The 18,108-nt window shown below is 39.7% G+C and overlaps 2 protein-coding genes across 4 annotated transcripts in view; one reads left to right on the top strand and one right to left on the bottom strand.

Moving 5' to 3' along the window:
* The window catches only part of amph (amphiphysin), a 40,066-nt gene extending 38,986 nt beyond the window's left edge, over positions 1 to 1,080 (bottom strand). The window contains exon 1 of one of the 2 annotated variants that reach the window (XM_017471127.3): positions 796 to 1,080. In XM_017471127.3, the coding sequence (XP_017326616.2) occupies positions 796 to 864 (69 nt within the window). In that variant the 5' untranslated portion in view covers positions 865 to 1,080. The remainder of the gene's footprint in view (positions 1 to 795) is intronic. The other variant, XM_017471129.3, reaches the window with a different exon arrangement.
* Positions 1,081 to 6,088: 5,008 nt separating this feature from the next.
* Positions 6,089 to 16,980, top strand: otulinb (OTU deubiquitinase with linear linkage specificity b). 2 transcript variants are annotated; one of them, XM_017472788.3, is made up of 9 exons: positions 6,089 to 6,390; positions 6,620 to 6,795; positions 9,443 to 9,637; positions 9,760 to 9,830; positions 10,329 to 10,441; positions 11,636 to 11,779; positions 12,171 to 12,281; positions 13,939 to 14,208; positions 14,864 to 16,980. In XM_017472788.3, the coding sequence occupies exons 2-9, from the start codon at positions 6,665 to 6,667 to the stop codon at positions 15,128 to 15,130; spliced, it is 1,302 nt and encodes a 433-aa protein (XP_017328277.1). In that variant the 5' UTR covers positions 6,089 to 6,390; positions 6,620 to 6,664; the 3' UTR covers positions 15,131 to 16,980. The 2 variants fall into 2 exon arrangements, with proteins under 2 accessions (XP_017328277.1, XP_017328278.1); XM_017472789.3 differs by having other exon boundaries at positions 6,089 to 6,435.
* The last annotated feature ends 1,128 nt before the right edge of the window (positions 16,981 to 18,108 follow it).

Below are 18,108 nucleotides of genomic sequence, written 5' to 3'. Positions count from 1 at the left end.
GATACCCCCCACACACACACACAGACACACACACACACACACACACATCCTCCTTCCTTCTCCCTCTCTCTGACCTTGCAGATAAAATATAGTCTACTACACCACAAAATATAATCTTTGGGATATATTTTACACTGAACCACGAAGATGCGGTTCTATGATCTGCCCTGCTATAACGCAGTCACAGAGGGTGCACGAGCGGATGTAGTGCGCGACTGTAGGGAGCGAGCAGTCATTTGGGATTCAGCCTATGCGCTTGAGGCTGTTATTAAAACGGAGGTCAACTGGATTTCCTCGCGCGAGCTCGCTTGCTGTAAATGGATTTATGAATTTATGTATTTATTAAATATATATATATATATATATTTTTTTTTAAACGACCAGATTTGTAAATGTTTTCATTTATGGGCATAGTGTGACGAAATGCCTTTGCATTAGTCGTTTCAAATGACAGTAGTGGATAAGATTGCAAGCTGTAAGGAGAGTTAAGTGGTAAAAGAAATTATTTGCTATTTAAAAACATGATTGTTAGCCTGTTTGTTAGGCTATATATATATATATATATATATATATATATATATATATATATATATATATATATAAAGTAGTTGGTTTTTTTTTAACCACAGGCTTGTGTTTTCCTTGATCCGCCTTGTAGCTACCCTGAGCATCTTCCCTTAGCAATTCAGACGTGAAATAAAAATAAACAAATAAATAAATAAATCAACCTGAACGCTTGCTTGTGTTGTGATAGTAATTTGCTTATCAATAAGCAAATTTAATATAGCGTCTTACCTTTTCCTGAGCCCGGCTGATCCTCTTCTGGACGTTTTTGGCGAAAATGCCCGTCTTTATTTCTGCCATGGCTGCTCAGGGATTGAAACGGTTGGAGTGTTTCAGCACCTACACGGAGGAGGACAGCGGCAGAGGAGGAGGAGGAGGAGGAGGAGCTCTTAAAGCTATACGCCACACCCCAACCCCCGCATTACCACCTGAACACCTACCACCACACTCCAATTACATTCAATAATACTGCTATTAGTAATATGTCAATACAAAAGAGCCTAATAGTTTAGAACTGTATATCCAGTGTGTGTGTGTGTGTGTGTGTGTGTGTGTCTCTCGCTCCTACGTCAGTGCTTATAAACAGTCGCTTATATGGCTGCGTCCCAAATCGCATCCTGTGCTACTCTACTGTAGAGCACGTGAGCTCTTTTTTGTACACTATTTAGTGCAGAAGTATGCGGTTTGTAAGTGACAGAAGATTCCCAGTGACACACATTTAGGCCACGTTAACTTACAGGGTTTAAGTAGCAGAGATGGTTATAATGCTATTTTGTTGTTGTATATATACTGTGTGTGTGTGTGTGTGTGTGTGTGTGTGTGTGTGTGTGTGTGTGTAACATTAAAACCACTGACAGGTGAAGCGAATAACATTGATTATCTCTGCTATCATGGGGTGAGATGTATTAGGCAGCAAGTGAACAGTCAGCTCTCCAAGTTGATATGTTGGAAGCAAGAAAAATGAGCAAATGGGGGAGAAAAAAAGATTTCTCCAAAATGGCAGGTCTTTAGGGGTGTTCCCGGTATGCAGTATAGTTAGTGGGCTACCTACCAAAAGTGGTCAAAGGAAAGACAACAGGTGACAGGGTCATGTGTGCCCAAGGCTCATGAGGAGTAAAAGCTAGCCCATCTGGTCTGATCCCATATAAGAGCTAGGCCTACTGTAGCACAAGCTGCTGAAAAAGTTAATGCTGGCTATGATAGAAATGTGTCAGCATACATGGTGCTTGCTGCGTATGGGGCTGCGTAGCAACAGACTGGTCAGACTGCGCATGCTGACCCCTGTCCACCACCGCAAAACACCTACAATGGGCACGTGAGCATCAGAACTGGACCACGGAGCAATGGAAGAAGGTGCCCTGGTCTGATGATTCATGTTTTCTTTTATATCATGTGATGGCTGGGTGTGTGAGCGTCGCTTACCTGGGGAAGAGGCTCCACTATGGGAAGAAGGCAAGCCGGAGGAGAACATTTCTTTTTTTTAATTATATATCATTAATATGATAAGTATATATAGTATTTTACTACATTACTGTGCAATTACTACACCAAAATGTTATTCCAAAAAAGCATCACAAATAACATGTTTTGCACAATAATTGCTTTATAATGATGCTTATAAAAAGGTCAATGTAGTCATAGTTGTGATGTCATATTTAACTGCCCCAAGGATCAAATGAACATGTCCCATACTTTTAATTTATTATATTTTATTTACCACCAGCTGTCATGGTGAAAAACAAGATTAACCGATCAGAATCCTGCATTTTACTTATTTCTGTCTGTTTGAACTGTTTAACAGTGCCATTGGCTTCATGGTACATTGCGGTAAGGTGGCTGGGGAAGGCAGGCTTCGGGTAAACAGGTATGTTCTCTGGAATGCATATGCCCCACCCACAAAAAAACAAACAGCAAACTGCAGGTATCACTCAACAGTAGTTCCTAGTTAGTATTGAACTTGGGTCATTCCTGTAGTTTTGGTTGTACAGCTCCTGCATTCTAATTCATCTTCTAAATCATCTCATGTGTGTTGCCTGGAGTTTACTCTTTGAGTCTGTGCTCATTCCCTCTCAAACATCTTCAAGATATTGTCTTAAATATGTACAATCTCACTGGAAAAAATATTGTGGGGTGAACTCTATATATGTGTGTGTGTGAGAGAGAGAGAGAGAGAGAGAGAGAGGGGTGCCCATGCACCTTTGAGTTGTTGTTTTTGTTGTTCGGTGGGTTGCTCAGGATCAGAGGATAGGAGCATGTGTGCCCCTCCATTTATGTCTCATCCACCAGTGCCATTGGCATTAACAGCACCAGAATATGTGTGTGTGTGTCCATTGCCGCTTCAGCTGCCAACTGCACCACCACCAAGCTGCTCACTCGATCGCTCCAGGATACGGGATCTTAGCATGTGTGGGATCAGCCTGGACTGTATGCCCCCTGTGGGCCCTGTATTTTATCGCTGGTAGTTTATGCCCCAAGGTCTGTTGCAGACATACTGTTCCTGGGTACCAAATGCAGACATGGTGATGAAGTCATGACCAGAGATTATGATATCAGTTATCTGACACACATGAGCACATGAATTTCTTGCTAGAATTAGAGTGGCTGCCCCAATCAGTACAGGCTGGTCCTTCCACTGTGGAGTTTATCAAAGCATTGCTTCTAAGAGCAGGGCACATTGCCTAGGAGAGAGCAAAGCTCTCAGTCAATCTGGTTTATGTGGGGGGTTCAGCATGGCTGGCAAAGTTCACACTCACAGAAGCATACAAAGCAACCCTGCCAAGTCTTCCCTACATGGGACACCCTTAGGGTTGCAGCAGAAGTAGCCATAGAGAGAAGAGTTCAGGTTTCTGGATCACAAAGCCAACAGAACAAAGCAGACTGGATACACAGCACCAATACGTAAGTTACCAAAGGCTAAACCAACGCTCCTACATCCTCTGTATGTCCATATGCCTCATTAGAGACACAAGCTTACACAATCACAAATACAGGACCCTTACAAATGCCCAAGTGCCCTTGCTCCACCTCGTGGGTTGAGCCCTAAGTAGCGTCCACCCCCTCAAAAGAATTGCACGTGACCTAACAATATATGGCAGTTGCTGCTTTCAGAATGCTTCTAGGCTGAAAACATTACCCATTGGACATAGACTACATCACGTGCTGATGACCATGTTACAGTACAAACTCCAATTCCACCATTGACCCTTAACCTTCTTGGGACTCAAGGCCTGACCAATTTTACACCCCAGAATAGTGACCAAAGAAGTTTCTTCGTGCTTGGATAGAGTCAGGACAGAAAAAATGGAAGCTGCTGTTCAGAACAAAAGGTTCTAGTCAATGCATTTTCTTGTTCACAAAAAAAAATATGTTGGCTTTCATCCTATTCTGAACTGGTTCCTAAAAGTCCACACCCCCAGCCCCCTTTTGCAAGCTCCCTGTTTCAGCACAAAGACATTACTAAATCACTAAATCACTAAATCTAGGCAAACTATTAAACGACAGGAAAAGAACCAATAAACAAGAACTAAAACGAAGGACAAGACTATGGCAGGACAGGGTAAGGCAAACAAAATCTGCTCACAATGCAAATACAACAACATATAATGCTTGGCAATCAAGGAGGGAAAACACTGATCTGGGGCAGACAACAAAGGAAGAAATTTCAGTGAGGATGCCTTCTGGTGGTCTGGGGGAAATTATCCATGGTGATCGTGACAGTATTTTTATATAAATGATCTACTAATTAAAATTTCAGCCAGTTCCTGCCCCGCTTTTCCTCTCCTCCTTCTCCTTCTTCTTCAATGTCTCCCCCAGCTCCCTCTCTCTCTCCACATAGGTAGAACCTTCTGTGCCCACCAGGACCGAGCAAAGCCTTGGCAGGGTTGCTGGCATGGCAGGGAAGCCAAGCATTTCCAGGAACATAATAATAATGTCTAACTTTAACCAGGTCAACTTTAACCAGTCTTAAACCAGACCTTATTCTCTCTGGATGTTTTACTGGCAAATAAGTGATAATTGTAACTGTTGTATGATCTAACAGGTGAAACAGATCAAATCATAATTATAAGGCTAAGAATAGGACATACAAGGCATAATGACTCACTGAAGTTAACGCACTCAAAAGGAAACTGTGTCCTATAGCTCAATCAGGTTATCGTGTTATATTTGCTTGCAACAAATACTCAGATAAAAGAAGCAAAGACATACAGCAGGGTAGAGAAAGAGAATAGACAGCTATCATTTGAAAGTACAGTTATCAACAGCAAAAGAAATATCAGAGTGTTTTATAAAGAACACATGATAAATTTATATAAAAGGATTCGAAAACAACATAACCCTAACTTTGGCATAAACAGTACATAGACAATTATTCATTATAGCCAAAGTGCCATGAGGATGGTGACAAATACAATGAAAACGATGCAAGGAGCAAGCCCAAGAAAAGCAAAAAAAGAAGGTGTGTAATTAGTAGTACACAATGATTGTATATATGGGTGGATGTTGTAACAGAGACTCAAAAGTGATGTCAAAATGTTTTCCCTTGTACTGGCTGGCTGCAGCTACACTTTTAACCCCAGCTGTCCTCTTATTAGTGAAAAGACCCCAAATTACATTTTAAGTTTCACAGCTCCACAAATTATTTTCCGTTCAGCTGACCTTGGTATCTCCACCAATATTTTTCCTTATAATAATGCATCTTATACGAGTTATTTGGTGATAAATAAAAGGGCATAGTTGATGAGGTGATGGACAGTTTTGAACATGACAGTTGAGTCTCATAAACATGCTCGTATTCTCCAATACACACCTGAAGCTCTTGACAGTTCTGTAACAAAGACATGTCTTGTTCTGCTGTTGACTGTTCTAACAGACCCTCAGCGGGGAGTTCTTTGCAGTTTTTCCTGGTATGTTTATCATTTTTGATGTCTAAGCTAGCTCTTTGTACTGATATTATAACTAGCAAACCAATATGAGTGAAACACTATGGCAGCTAACTACATTTCATAATAATCTACAATTTAATGTATGACCATAGGAAACACTCGAAGTAGCTTTGTTTAGCTAGTTTAGACAGTCACTCCTTTTTTAAACAAACTCCACGAGAGGTTGACTGGAGCATTTCTCTGTTGGATAAGTGGGTAAGTTATGGGTAAGTTACTCGGTGGGTAAGTTATGGCAGGTGTTAGAGCTAGATGAAAATCATGGTAGGCAGCGATGAGTTTTTCTCAAAAAATAGGTTGTGCTGAGTGTAAATGTTTAATGCAGTTTACCAGTATATTTTTAGTTGGTACATCATATTGGCTACTTATACTTACATTACTTAGATTAAAATGATGGACAAACCATGTTTAACCAATGTACCATATTTAGTTCCTGTTCAGGCAATATCTTACAATGTACACTTTCATTTACAGTTTCCATCACCAATATGGTATCTACTGCGCATGCTCTGGCTCCAAGGTCTCTACTGCGCATGCTCTGGCTCCAAGGTCTCTACTGCGCATGCTCTGGCTCCAGTATTCCCAAATCGACCAAAAAAGGCTTTAAAAGCGCACAATGGAAGTAAATGGCGCCATGATGTCTACTCATATATATATATACCGTTACAGATTTTGACCAAAAAAGGCTACAAAACCGCACAGTAGGAGAAAAAAAATGACGCTATGAAGTCCACTCAAATATACACGGTCATTGGTATTAACCATTTGTGGAAACTACACTTCCCAACATCCGTTTTAAACAGGAAGCGACTGCTTTTGCGGAGATTAGCAGGCTGTTGCTAACTTTAATTTACATGTTAGCTTTCGTGGGTACATAAACTAGAAGGTGAATAAACATTTAAAGAAGTCGACTATTGAAATATACATTTAGGTATATTTATTTCCATCTGCCTTGTCATTGTCTGTCAAGTGCTAACATCACTTAACTAGCTAGTTATCTAGCTAAGAGGCTTAATGCAAATAACTATCTCATCTTGCGGAAGTGCAGCTGTGTTTACTGGATGTGAAGCACTTTGTAAGTGCTTGTTTACTCCACTGTGTTTACGTTTGTGTAGCTGCAGCTTATTAAGGTGTAGGAGAGATGCTGTGTGCTCTGCAACATGCGTCCCGCTGAACCAGGTGCGAAAGATGGACGCCATTGCAAGACTAACAAAACCAAGAACAACCGGGGAGCTGTAGATGAGTGTCCTCCTGAATCCTGCAGCGAGAGCAAAAAATCCAAAACAGTAGGGTAAGTGCTACACGAGCTTATGTTTATTACTGTCTTGATTCCAAACTTGTGAACATGTAGTGTTTTGTGGGAGAGGAATGCTGCACAATAACTCTGGACACTTCTTAACAAATTCTCAAAAGAGCAAACAAAGGACATGAACACAGACTCGTGTTTAGCGATTTTACACCGAGAAATACATTCTGACTCCAGAAAGTCGTATTTAGGTGAGTATTGGAACAGATCCATTTAAAGTAAATTGAAGTAGACATTAATATTTGGTTGCATATACCTTCCTTACCTGCATCAAGCCGGTGACCCAGTTACATCACCAAACTGTTGCATTCTTCTTTTTGATGATTTTCCAGGTTTGTACCACAGCTTCTGTCACTTTTTTTGTTTGTTTGTTTGTTTGTTTGTTTTGGGGGAGTCTTTTTTCAGTCTCCTCTTCAGGAGGTAAAATGCATGCTTGACTGAGATAAAATCTGGTGATTGACTTGGCCAGTCTAAACCCTTCGATGTTTTCCCCCCTACTGAAGTCCTTTGTTGTGTTTGTAGTGTTTTGGGTCATTGACTACGTTTACACGGACAGCAGTAATCTAATTATTGACCTTATTCTGAATAAGACAATATTCTGATTAAGGTGTTTACATGAGTCGCTTTTAGAATATTCCTTTCATGTTCAGGTTTTACATGTTATAGAACGTAGATGGATTAACGTCACACGTCATTACGTCCCCAATCGGATTAAGGTCATCAATAATCGCTGTTTACATGCTAGTTTCTTAATCCGAGTATCATCTTAATCGGGTTAACATCGGATTATTGTTGTCCGGTATTGCTACCGTGTGTGTGTGTGTGTGTGTGTGTGGGTGTGTGTGTGGGTGTGTGTGTGGGTGTGTGTGTGGGTGGGTGGGTGGGTGGGTGAATGAGACACAGGGTAAAGCGTTTTGTAGAACTGCTAAGGTTAAAAAAGTGCTATATAAGTGCCATTTACTATAGTGAGCCTGTTCCAAAAGCAGTCATGCAAGCTACAACCTCCACTTTGCAAGTGTTCTTGATTCCAGAACTTTTGAGTCTCATCTCTATATTTCTTTGTGAATTCCAGTCTGGCTTTCTAATACTTGATGCTGATGAGTGGTTTGCATCTTGTAATATGGCCTCTATATATTTCTGCTCTTGAAATCTGCTTTGAATGCTGGACTGTGATACCATCAGTGGAGGTTGTTGGTGATGTCACTGACTGTTGTTTTGGGGTTTTTATTTACAGTTCTCAGTGTTTGTCATCTAGTTCTGATAGATTTTCCCCTCATTTCTCAGCTTCAAAATAGTTTGGTTTTTTCCCCACAGACAGCTCTCTGGTCTTCATGTTGGTTTATCCTTTGTAACAACAAATCCACTCTTCACAGGTGAAACCAAGGCCTCAGACCGAGTAGATATTCAGAGCTGTTAACAATCAGTCTAACATTGCACACCTGGGCAACAAGAAACACCTGTCAGGCGCATGTTCTAATATTTTTGATCACTTGAAAAATGGGTGGGTTCCAAATTGTTTAAAACATCTAGATGAAAATATCGGGAAATGAAGGCTGAAATTCTGGTCTATCGTCTCATGTTCATCTTTTAAATCTCAAACCTAAATGTTTGCAGTGTATAGCAAAAACAAAAGAATCGGCCTTGCTGTTCTAATACTTTTGGAGGAGACTGTATCATTATTTTCTCCATATAATTGCAGCCCTAGTATCTGGGCAGAGCAAATATTTGGTATGTATATATACTCAGCAAAAAAGAAACGTACTTTTTCAGGAGAGTGTATTTTAAAGATAACTTTGTAAAATCCGAATAATCTTTACAGATCTTCATTGGAAAGGGTTTAAACAATGTTTTTCATGCGTATTCAATGAATCGTAAACAATTACTACACATGCACCTGTGGAACAGTCCTTAAGACACAAACAATTTACAGGCGGAAGGTGATTAAGGTCACAGTTACAATAACATAGGACACTAAAGAGACCTTTCTAGTGACTCTGAAAAACACCAGAAGAAAGATGTCTAGGGTTCCTGCTCACCTGCGTGAACATGCCATAGACCTGCTGCAGGGAGGCATGAGGACTGCAGATGTGTTCAGAGCAATAAACTGCAATGTCTGGGTAAATAAATAAACTGCAATGCTACAGGGAAACAGAAAGGACAGCTGATTGTTCTTGCAGTGGAAAATTACATGTAACCATCACGTGATTGAGACGTGATCGAGAACTTGCGAATGCCTTGGTGGAAGATTGAGGGAACGTCTCACAGCAAGAACTAACACATCTGGTGCGGTCCATGAAGATGAGATGCACTGTAGGACTTAAAGCAGCTGGTGGACACCAGATACTGACTGTTACTTTTAATATTGACAACCCCCCCCCCCCCCCCCCCCCCCCCCTTTGTTCAGGGACTCATTATTCCATTTCTGTTCGTCAAATAACTTCTTCAGTTTATGTCTCAGTTGTTTAATGTTTTTATGTTAATACAGATATTTACACACGTTAAGAAATTTGCTGGAAATAAAAGCAGTTGAATGTGCCAGGACGTCTCTCTTTCTTTTCTTTTCTTTTTTTTTTTTTTTTTTTTGCTGAGTATGTAATATTTAAGCAATAATGTGCGAATTCCTATTCTCTAGATTATCTCTCAAGAAGCCCGGTCAAACCGTTCCAGCTACTGCCAGTGAAAAGGATGCTTGTCCGTCTAAACATGGAAAAAGCAAAGAGATGACTTTCAGTATGCAAGCAGCTCCTGAGCAAGAAGCCAAGTCTTCAAATCAAGATCGTCATCTGTGCAAGCGTCCAGAGGAGATGTCGACAGCGGTGGATAACAGGTGCTCCGCTTCTCATTGGGTCGAACTAGTCAGCCTTGTGATGTGAACCAGAATGTACACTGGTTCATGTTGTTCAAATATCATACAGTGTTTCACGTTTTGACCATGTTCCTCTTTCACAGTGAGGAGGATCTGTACAGGGCAGCAGAGGAAATAGAGCAGGAAAGACAGGAGAAGCAGCTGTCACATGCAGGTATTAAAGCAATAATAAAGTATACTAAAGATCAGCCACTAGTATTCTGTATTAGTCAGCGTCCACTTTAATAGGAACACCTGTAGACCTGCTCATTTATGCAGTTATCCAATCAGACAATCATGTGGCAGCATCACGGTGCATGAAATCATGCAGATACAGCTCAAGAGCGTCAGACAATGTTCATATCAAACATCAGAATGGGGGAGGAAGTGTGATGGGGTGATTTGAGTATAAAACATCAGATCTTGATGTGGATGGGCTACTGCTTAACAGTTGAAGATTAGATAACCGCATAAATGAGCAGATGTACAGGTGTTCCTATTAAAGTGGACAGTAAGAGTTTCATACTTTGTTGATGAAAGCAGGTGAAATCTATCTTCATGCTTATTGCTGTGGAAGATGTGGTTCAGTGTAGTTGTAGTGTAGTGCGTTTTTCTGTCGTGTTATGGTTCGAGATGAGATAATTGTTTTCAAGGTCATATTTATGTTTTTTAGCTTCAGTGCCTAGTTCTGAGGACCAGACCAGTGTGTCAGCTCCTGAGGGTCTGCTATCCTACAGTCAGAGAGAATGGAAAGGAAATACCACCAAAAGCCACCTTATCAGAAAAGTACGCTTTAACAGTTTTTGTACAGTTGCTTGAAGATGTTAAAATATTTGAATTGTAAAGGAATGTTTTCAAGGCTTGACATATAATGTGTAATTTTGTGTGTGTGGTTGGGGGGGGGTGGCATTTAATTTCACAGGTAGTTCCGTTTCTCTTGTGTATGATATACAATGGTGCTTGAAAATTTGGGAACCCTTTACAATTTTCTATATATCTGCATAAATATGATGTAAAGCATCATAAATTTTCACACAAGTCCTCAAAGTAGATGAAGAGAACCCTAATAAACAAATGAGACAAAAATATTATACTTGGTCATTAATTTATTAAGGGAAATGATCCATTATTACATATCTGTGAGTGGCAAATGTACATGAACATTTGCTTTCAGTATCCGGCGTGAGCCGCTTGTGCAGTCACCTGACTCCAATTTCATCTTCAAATGAACTGCTAATCCTAAAGGTTCACATACTTTTGTCACTCACAGATATGAAATATTAGATCATTTTCCTCAATAAGAAGTGTTGTATTTTTTTTTTTCTCATTTGTTTAATTGGGATCTCGTCTACTTTCAGGACTTGTGATCTGATGTTTTGTATCATATTTATGCAGGGTTCACAAAATTTCAAGCACCACTGTGCCTGGAGCAAACAGTGACAGCAGAAGTGTTAACCCCTAAACTATGAACTATACCTTGACAATCACATCATCTGCACTTTAATGGAGAAATCTGATTCTTTACACCAGTGGTGCTTAAACCTTTTTGGTTACAATAATAACCCCTTTCAGTAATCTTTTAAGCTAAATAAAAATAACCGTAAGGATGACAAAATGAAGTATTCGATGCAGGAATTACCCATAAGGCATGTGGCCTTTTTTTGTTGTTGTTGTTGTTTTGGATTTTTTGTAAGTTACTTTCTTTACAGCTCCTCTCGTTCATAATTGGCAGTGTTGAGTAATTCTTACTTGTTATTGTTACTTAGTTACATATTTAATCAAGTTTAACCATAGTAGAAGGTCTAATTACTGTAAATCCACTTTTTTTATTATTATATTTACTTTTTTTCAGTTTTCACGATTTTCATTCTTCTGCTAAGTACCCTTTGTAGGAGGAAAGCCGCTCTACACAGTTCTGGACATGTCTCTACATCAGCCAGTACTTGCCTTCATACTAATTCCATGTGCCATTTTCTTTAGGGGTATGAAGCTATAGCTCAAAAGTTTGAGAGTCTGCGCAGAGTACGAGGTGATAACTACTGCGCTCTAAGGGCAACCCTCTTTCAGCTCTTCAGCCAGTCTTACATACTCAGTAACTGGCTGCAAAATGCAGAAATTGTTCAGGTTTGTCTTCAGTGTTCTGCAAAAAAACAAACACACACACTTATACTTTACAGATAACGCACTCTTACATTTTATTACAGATGTCAGTGTAATTTTCTGACCGCCCCGTCTAGGTTTACTGTCAAGAGTTCAAATGATTTATATGTAAGCACTTGTGGTTGTTGTAATTGTAGTAAGGATGTTATATTCTGGCACCCATTATTAGTTCTGATTTTATTACATGGACTAATAAATCTTATTTTACATAAACAAAAACGTCCTGTGTTTTTGGCTTAGGATACACTGACAGAAATAAATTGACATACAGACATTTTATTATGTTTATGGTGAAATCAAACAGGCCTAATTGATAGCTGAGGTGTCTAGCTGTCTGTTTTGTGTTTCAACACAGCTGGAGTGTGTGCAAGATTTAGTGGAAGAATGGAGGTTTCCTTTCGGGAGCAGAGATGAAGGAGGAGCAGTGGAACAGTTGGAACATTGTCTAAATCTCCTTAGAGTCAGGGTAACACTCATAGAACCTCCATCCTATTTCACAGCATCTTGTTAATGCCTTTTTCATGTCAGTGTAATCAAAAGATTCGTAGTTTGGTCCTATTGGAAGGCTGCCATCTTTTCTTTAAAGGCCAGACTGCTTGAAATGAAATTACAGATCTGCTGCATTTGCAAGTTGATTTAATAAAAGCAAATTTTACGCATGTACAGTACTGTGCAAAAGGCTTAGGCACCCTATTGGGTTTTTTAGTACAAACATTATTTTTTGTTTTATGACTTCTACGTTAACGAGTCAGTACAAAAACATTTTAGATTTCCAAACATTAGTTTTCCAGCACAAAATTAAATGTTACAGAAACTTGTTTATATGTTAGTAAAGAAAGTGGCGTATTACTTAAGAAATTACTTTTTTTCAGCCATAATGATGGCTGCTGGGTTTTGCTACAAAAATAAGAAGCAAGTGAGAAGTTCTCCAGAAGAACTTTGGCTGGCTCTGTAAGATGCTCAATAATACTTACAGCTCATTTCCTTATAAAACTACACTAGTTGTACCTGAGACCACTTTATTTATTTATTCGTTTGTTTTATATAAAAGCAAAGGGTCGTCACAGCTGTAGCACTCCATTTGGTAAGACCACCAGTAATGCAACACGGGCATCAAAGGCAAGCGTATGGCCAAACCCATACAGCCTATGATTCAACAAAATGGCCAGAACATGTGCCATGGAGTTTGTGTGATCAGCTGCCATGTGAAAGTCTGCAGTTGATGTGGGATGCATTGCATCATCCAACCCTACCTGGTCTGTCACCACCACAGCTAGTGTGTGGCGGAACTTAAACCCTTTTCCAAACGTTGATAAAAAACGGTTTTGAAATTGTCAGCTTAGGTCAGTATTAACCTGGAAGAACCTCCCAGATGCAGCTGTAGACATAGCTTTAACTAAGAACTCTGATTCTGAGAACCAAGTAAATTAAGACTTTGTGTCTTGTGTTTTTCATATTATGCTACTGCCCCAGCAGGGTTTTTACACTGATAGTACTCGTAGTCCCTGACCGAGTGAACCAGTATAAGGGTGTATTTATTGATGGAGACTTCAAAGCCCTTCAGTATGTCAGCCTTTATAAGGGCATCTGTCAAATGCCATAAATGTAAATATAAGCACTGACAATGAATCATTAATTGTTCAGAAGTAAAATAACTCTTCGATGTGATTTGAAATTAGAGTTGATGGGGAAATTGGTAGCCGCCACTCTGTTTACTCTTAACCTTGGTACTTTGAGAGCATGGAATTGGAAACATTTGAAGGTATATTTCTGTTTAGCATGAGTAGACATGTCAATATTACACTAAATGTCCACTGTGCTAAAGTATCAGGAATTGGTTAACACTCCCTGACAGTGAGCATCTCAATGCAAGCAATAATCGATGTTAAAAGTTGTTCTCATTTTGGACATTTAAGATTTACTGTATTATGTTTTACTTTGTACACATTTGTTTTCTAATTCATGTGGCATTGCATTTAATATTTGTGCAAAGGAAGGAGATATTTATTATTGCTAATTATGAAACATTATAATGAATGAAGTATACTGAGAATAGACTTGGACTGTATGTGACTTACCTGAAGACCTGGTGGAATGGTATTTCTCCTATCACGTTCCCACAGTGGCAGGAGGCAGTTCAGTGTGAGAGTCCAGCGGAGCGGGAACGTTTTTGCCAGCAACTGTTTGTGGGGGGCCGTGAAGAATATGAGCTGCTGGAGGCCCTGAAGTTCTTGATGCTGAAGACAGTTATTCAGCTGCACTCGGCCATGAAGAAGGGCTCCAGTGTGCCTGAGTTCTGCTGGCTTCTTTTTGCCCGTGACACCTCCAAATGTCCCAGGAGCTTTCTCATTAATCATCTCAGACATGTGGGTTTCAGCGGAGGTCTGGAACAGGTGAGAACTTCAACGAAGTTTTATAAAAACAAAGTATCCTGACCTCCTGAGCAGCAGTAAGGTCCAGTGATACTGAGATGTACCTTCCTGAAGCAGACAAAATCTACAGTATATCATCATACCACGTAAATATTATTATTAAGTCTGACCATAAAGTGTTCTCCGTGTATTATAACAATATGCTGTACTATAACAATGTGTATTTTCTTTGTTTATAATGATAGTCTTTATTGGTCACACGTACATTACAGCACAGTGAAGTTCTTTTTTTCTTTGCATATTAAGAGGTTATTCTGTTAAGAGTCTGGGGTCCGAGTGCAGGGTCAGCCATGATATGGCGCCCCTGGAGTAGAGAGGGTTAAGGGCCTTGCTCCAGGGCCCAACAGTGGCAGCTTGGCAGTGCTGGGGTTTGAACCTTCTGATCAGTAACCCAGAGCCTTAACCGTCAAGCCACCTTATAGAAGGTCCTCATTCAAAATACTGAAACGAAGACATGTGATACAAGAAAAACATTTTTCACAATACATACATGCTGATACCATATCTGTGCACATATGCTAATCTCTTACTGAGGCAAATCCTATCATGCCATTCCAGATATTTGCAGATTTAGTGAAGGGTATGAGACACTAAGCACCTTTCCTGTCTGCTGCAGGTGGAGATGTTTCTGCTCGGCTACTCGCTACAGCATACGCTTCAGGCCTATCGGCTCTACAAGACCGATACAGAGGAGTTCATCACCTACTACCCAGATGACCACATGACGGAGTGGCCTTGCCTTAGCCTGGTCACCGAGGACGATCGACACTATAACGTGCCAGTCCCTAAACAGCCCAAACTGCAATCCACAAAACCTGACAAGTCAATCAGGCCCAAATGGAACTTGCCTTCAAATGGAACAGGAAAAACTACACTTCTATAGAGAAAATCTGATGACAATGACACAGCCTCCAAACGTCTGGAGGCTTTATTATGTCAGATCATTTTCAGCCACAGACCTTCCATCCTTTATGCATTTTGCATAGAATTCAGCATTGGCGTGAGCTGAGGAGTCTTCTGGGGATTTTTTCCTCCAGTATAAATGACAGATAAGCCAATCAATATGTGAATCTAGACAGACTGACTGACAGTTGCACAGATATTTTGATCTCTCTGATATTAGCTGACACCTTGGAAGTCCCACCCCTTCCCCTTATCTCACATTAGTAATCTCTCGTCTGCTCTTGATTTTCCGGTTTGAAAGATGCACTGTGCAGGTAAACGGAGCGTGTTTTCATGCGAAAAAAAAATCTATTAATGTATGTTCGACTCGGCTAACATTTAGACTTTTTTTTTGTTTTGTTTTGTTTTTTGTTTTTATATATAGGCTAGTTAACGTCATTAATCATTATATTTAGTAGGGATTCCATTGAAAGAGACACTTGTTTATGGAATTCAATTCGTGCCAAATGTATTGAACGTAAACCTTTCAAGAAATAAACAAAAATATGCTATGAGAGAATAAAAACACCTCCAAGCATGTAAGTATAAACTTACTTCAAGTAAAAACAAGGAGTGCACAACAGCGAACATTACAGGCTAGCTGAGAAAAGTGTCTGCAGACAGGGCTGGGTGTGAAAACGGCTCTTATCCGGTATGTTCTTGACAGTCAGCTGCCGTCGCTTATTGGCAATGAGGGAGTCTGATGTAATAACGTACTGTATTACGCACTTTTATACAGGTGTTTCAGTCCAAGGTAATTAACATAACAAGCTAATGAACTTCATTTAAAATCCGCTAACGTTATAAACACCAAGCCTCGTAGATTAATGAAACATGTACAGCACTAAATAAAATGTTCAGTAACAATTGTGATCAATACTAAACGCCAATTCAGACCAGACCTAATTCGGTTCAGTTAATATTTGATTTCGTGCTTTTTTTTTTTCTTTTCTTTTCTTTCACACATGGCTTTTACACTAGGCCGTTAATTATTAAAGATTTCGCAGCTAGTATCTCTCTCGCATGAACCGTAAACTCATCTACGCATAACTGATAACTGAATGCTGGAATTCCCGAAACCAATTCAAAATCAGAGTGCACTGTTGCGCGTTCTGCTGTCAGTAGTTCGTATGGAAACACACTTGAAACACGTCCAGTAACTGTTTCTACCTTCTGAGAATGTTTTGTGAAAGGAATAGATTGAAAATGTATTGAGTTTTTATATTCCCCAAACGTCCGCACATTCCCAACCCTCCTCACAAGTTTCCTTCTGTTTTTGTCTATTTATTTAATTGCAATAATTCAATAAACAAACCAGTTTATTAGGCATTGTTTGCACAGGTTTAGCAACGCTATAACGGAATGCTGATGCAAAATTCAGGGACTACTGTACGTACCTAAACAATATACCGAATTATAGACGATATATCTGGAGGAGACTGGATTTAAATTAGAAATTCAGAAAGTGCAATTTTAGGTTTTCCGAAAGGAAGTCCTCATCTGGCTGATTGTCTTTTGTTTGTCTAATTTATGAAAGTGAAATGAAAAATATTTAATTTTCTAAAATGTCATTTAGGTTTACTCTTTTAGAAGTAATTACATTTATACATAGCTTTTTGGGTTGTTTTTGGTTTTTTTTGCTTTTCCAAACATGCTGCAAGAAATGAAATCATACGAGAATTGCACATGTAGCTTTATTTCAGATCCGACTTTTATTTCCGTCTTCATGATAAATTGTGTGTTTGTGCATGTTTCTCTCAGGCAAGACAATAAAACGTCTAATTGGTGAGAGTTTTCGGTGTCATGTTGAGTTCCATCCACACGAGGGTGTGAGTGTATTAACATGATCACAGAGACATTGAAACATTGGAACTACTATTGGGGATTAAAGTCAAATTTTTGTTTTTCTTAGTAGTGCTAAAAAAAAATTTAAAAACCTGTACAGTTTATGACGACACGATTAAAAAAATGTTTAGGCCGTGGCCTCGTAAATCTGTCAGTCATTCCATAGACATTCCCTAATGCCCCTTCACTCCACCCCCATCTGAGTCTGTTTGGAGGGGACGATGTCTAAAATCACCAAAACCCAGAACATGCAGGTAATTCTGTCAACAAAACCCTACTGTACTTAAAACAAACAAAAAAAACAACAATGTAATGACAAAACAACACAGTAAAACCAGAATAAAAAACTAGCAGCACTTTTCTGAAGAGGGAGTCATTTATTATTGGAGAAGGGGTTGAAGCTGGACGCAGAAATGAAGTTGCTATTGGACAAGTACGCAAACGCAATCTGTAAAAGCTTTGAATTGTTTGAATGGTTGGCTTTACGGAAATCAAATACTTTGAGTAGATTTACATTCCACTGAATAGAAAAACAGGATAGCGGAGGCGTTCTTGACCGTTCGCATAAATCAGCATGAGCTGAGTTTCATGTGTTCAGAGCGTTATTACTTGGCTTTCAAGAGGTTAAATGGCCCGTTGTGTAGCTAATGGTACCAAAACCAGAACCCAAAGCTTGAGAGCTCATTACAACAACAAAAAAACAGGACAAAAATAATATAGCCTTCCTCATAAATCATTATGAGCATAAATTCATGTGTTTATAGTCATATAACATGGCTTTCAAGCAGTTCAATTGCAGTTTGTGCTTGAAAGCGATGTCATTTTTGGCTAATATTAACTGTAGGGGAAGCATCGTAGGTTCTTTGTATACGTACAGCGCCCCCCTACCTCAACACTCTCCTTGAGGTTTATGTTCCCTCACGAAACCTGCGATCGATTAACGACCGACGCCCGTTAGTGCCTGCTCAGTGAGGCATGAGATCCTTTTCCAGAACCTTCAAACTGGCCGTCCCTCAGTGGTGGAATGAAGTTCCAACCTCAATCCGGACCGCAGAATCTCTCACTATCTTCAAA

This window comes from Ictalurus punctatus, chromosome 7, assembly GCF_001660625.3.
Source record: "Ictalurus punctatus breed USDA103 chromosome 7, Coco_2.0, whole genome shotgun sequence".
Taxonomy (NCBI): domain Eukaryota; kingdom Metazoa; phylum Chordata; class Actinopteri; order Siluriformes; family Ictaluridae; genus Ictalurus; species Ictalurus punctatus.
Note: the sequence above shows the minus strand (reverse complement) of the source record. Positions and strands in the feature narration are given on the sequence as shown.

Excerpts from the sequence above, each read along its gene's own strand:
- otulinb (XM_017472788.3), top strand. The coding sequence starts at position 6,665 with ATGCGTCCCGCTGAACCAGGTGCGAAAGATGGACGCCATTGCAAGACT. Across the intron at positions 9,638-9,759 it reads TCGACAGCGGTGGATAACAG|TGAGGAGGATCTGTACAGGG; the intron begins GTGCTCCGCTTC and ends CCTCTTTCACAG. Across the intron at positions 9,831-10,328 it reads GAAGCAGCTGTCACATGCAG|CTTCAGTGCCTAGTTCTGAG; the intron begins GTATTAAAGCAA and ends TATGTTTTTTAG.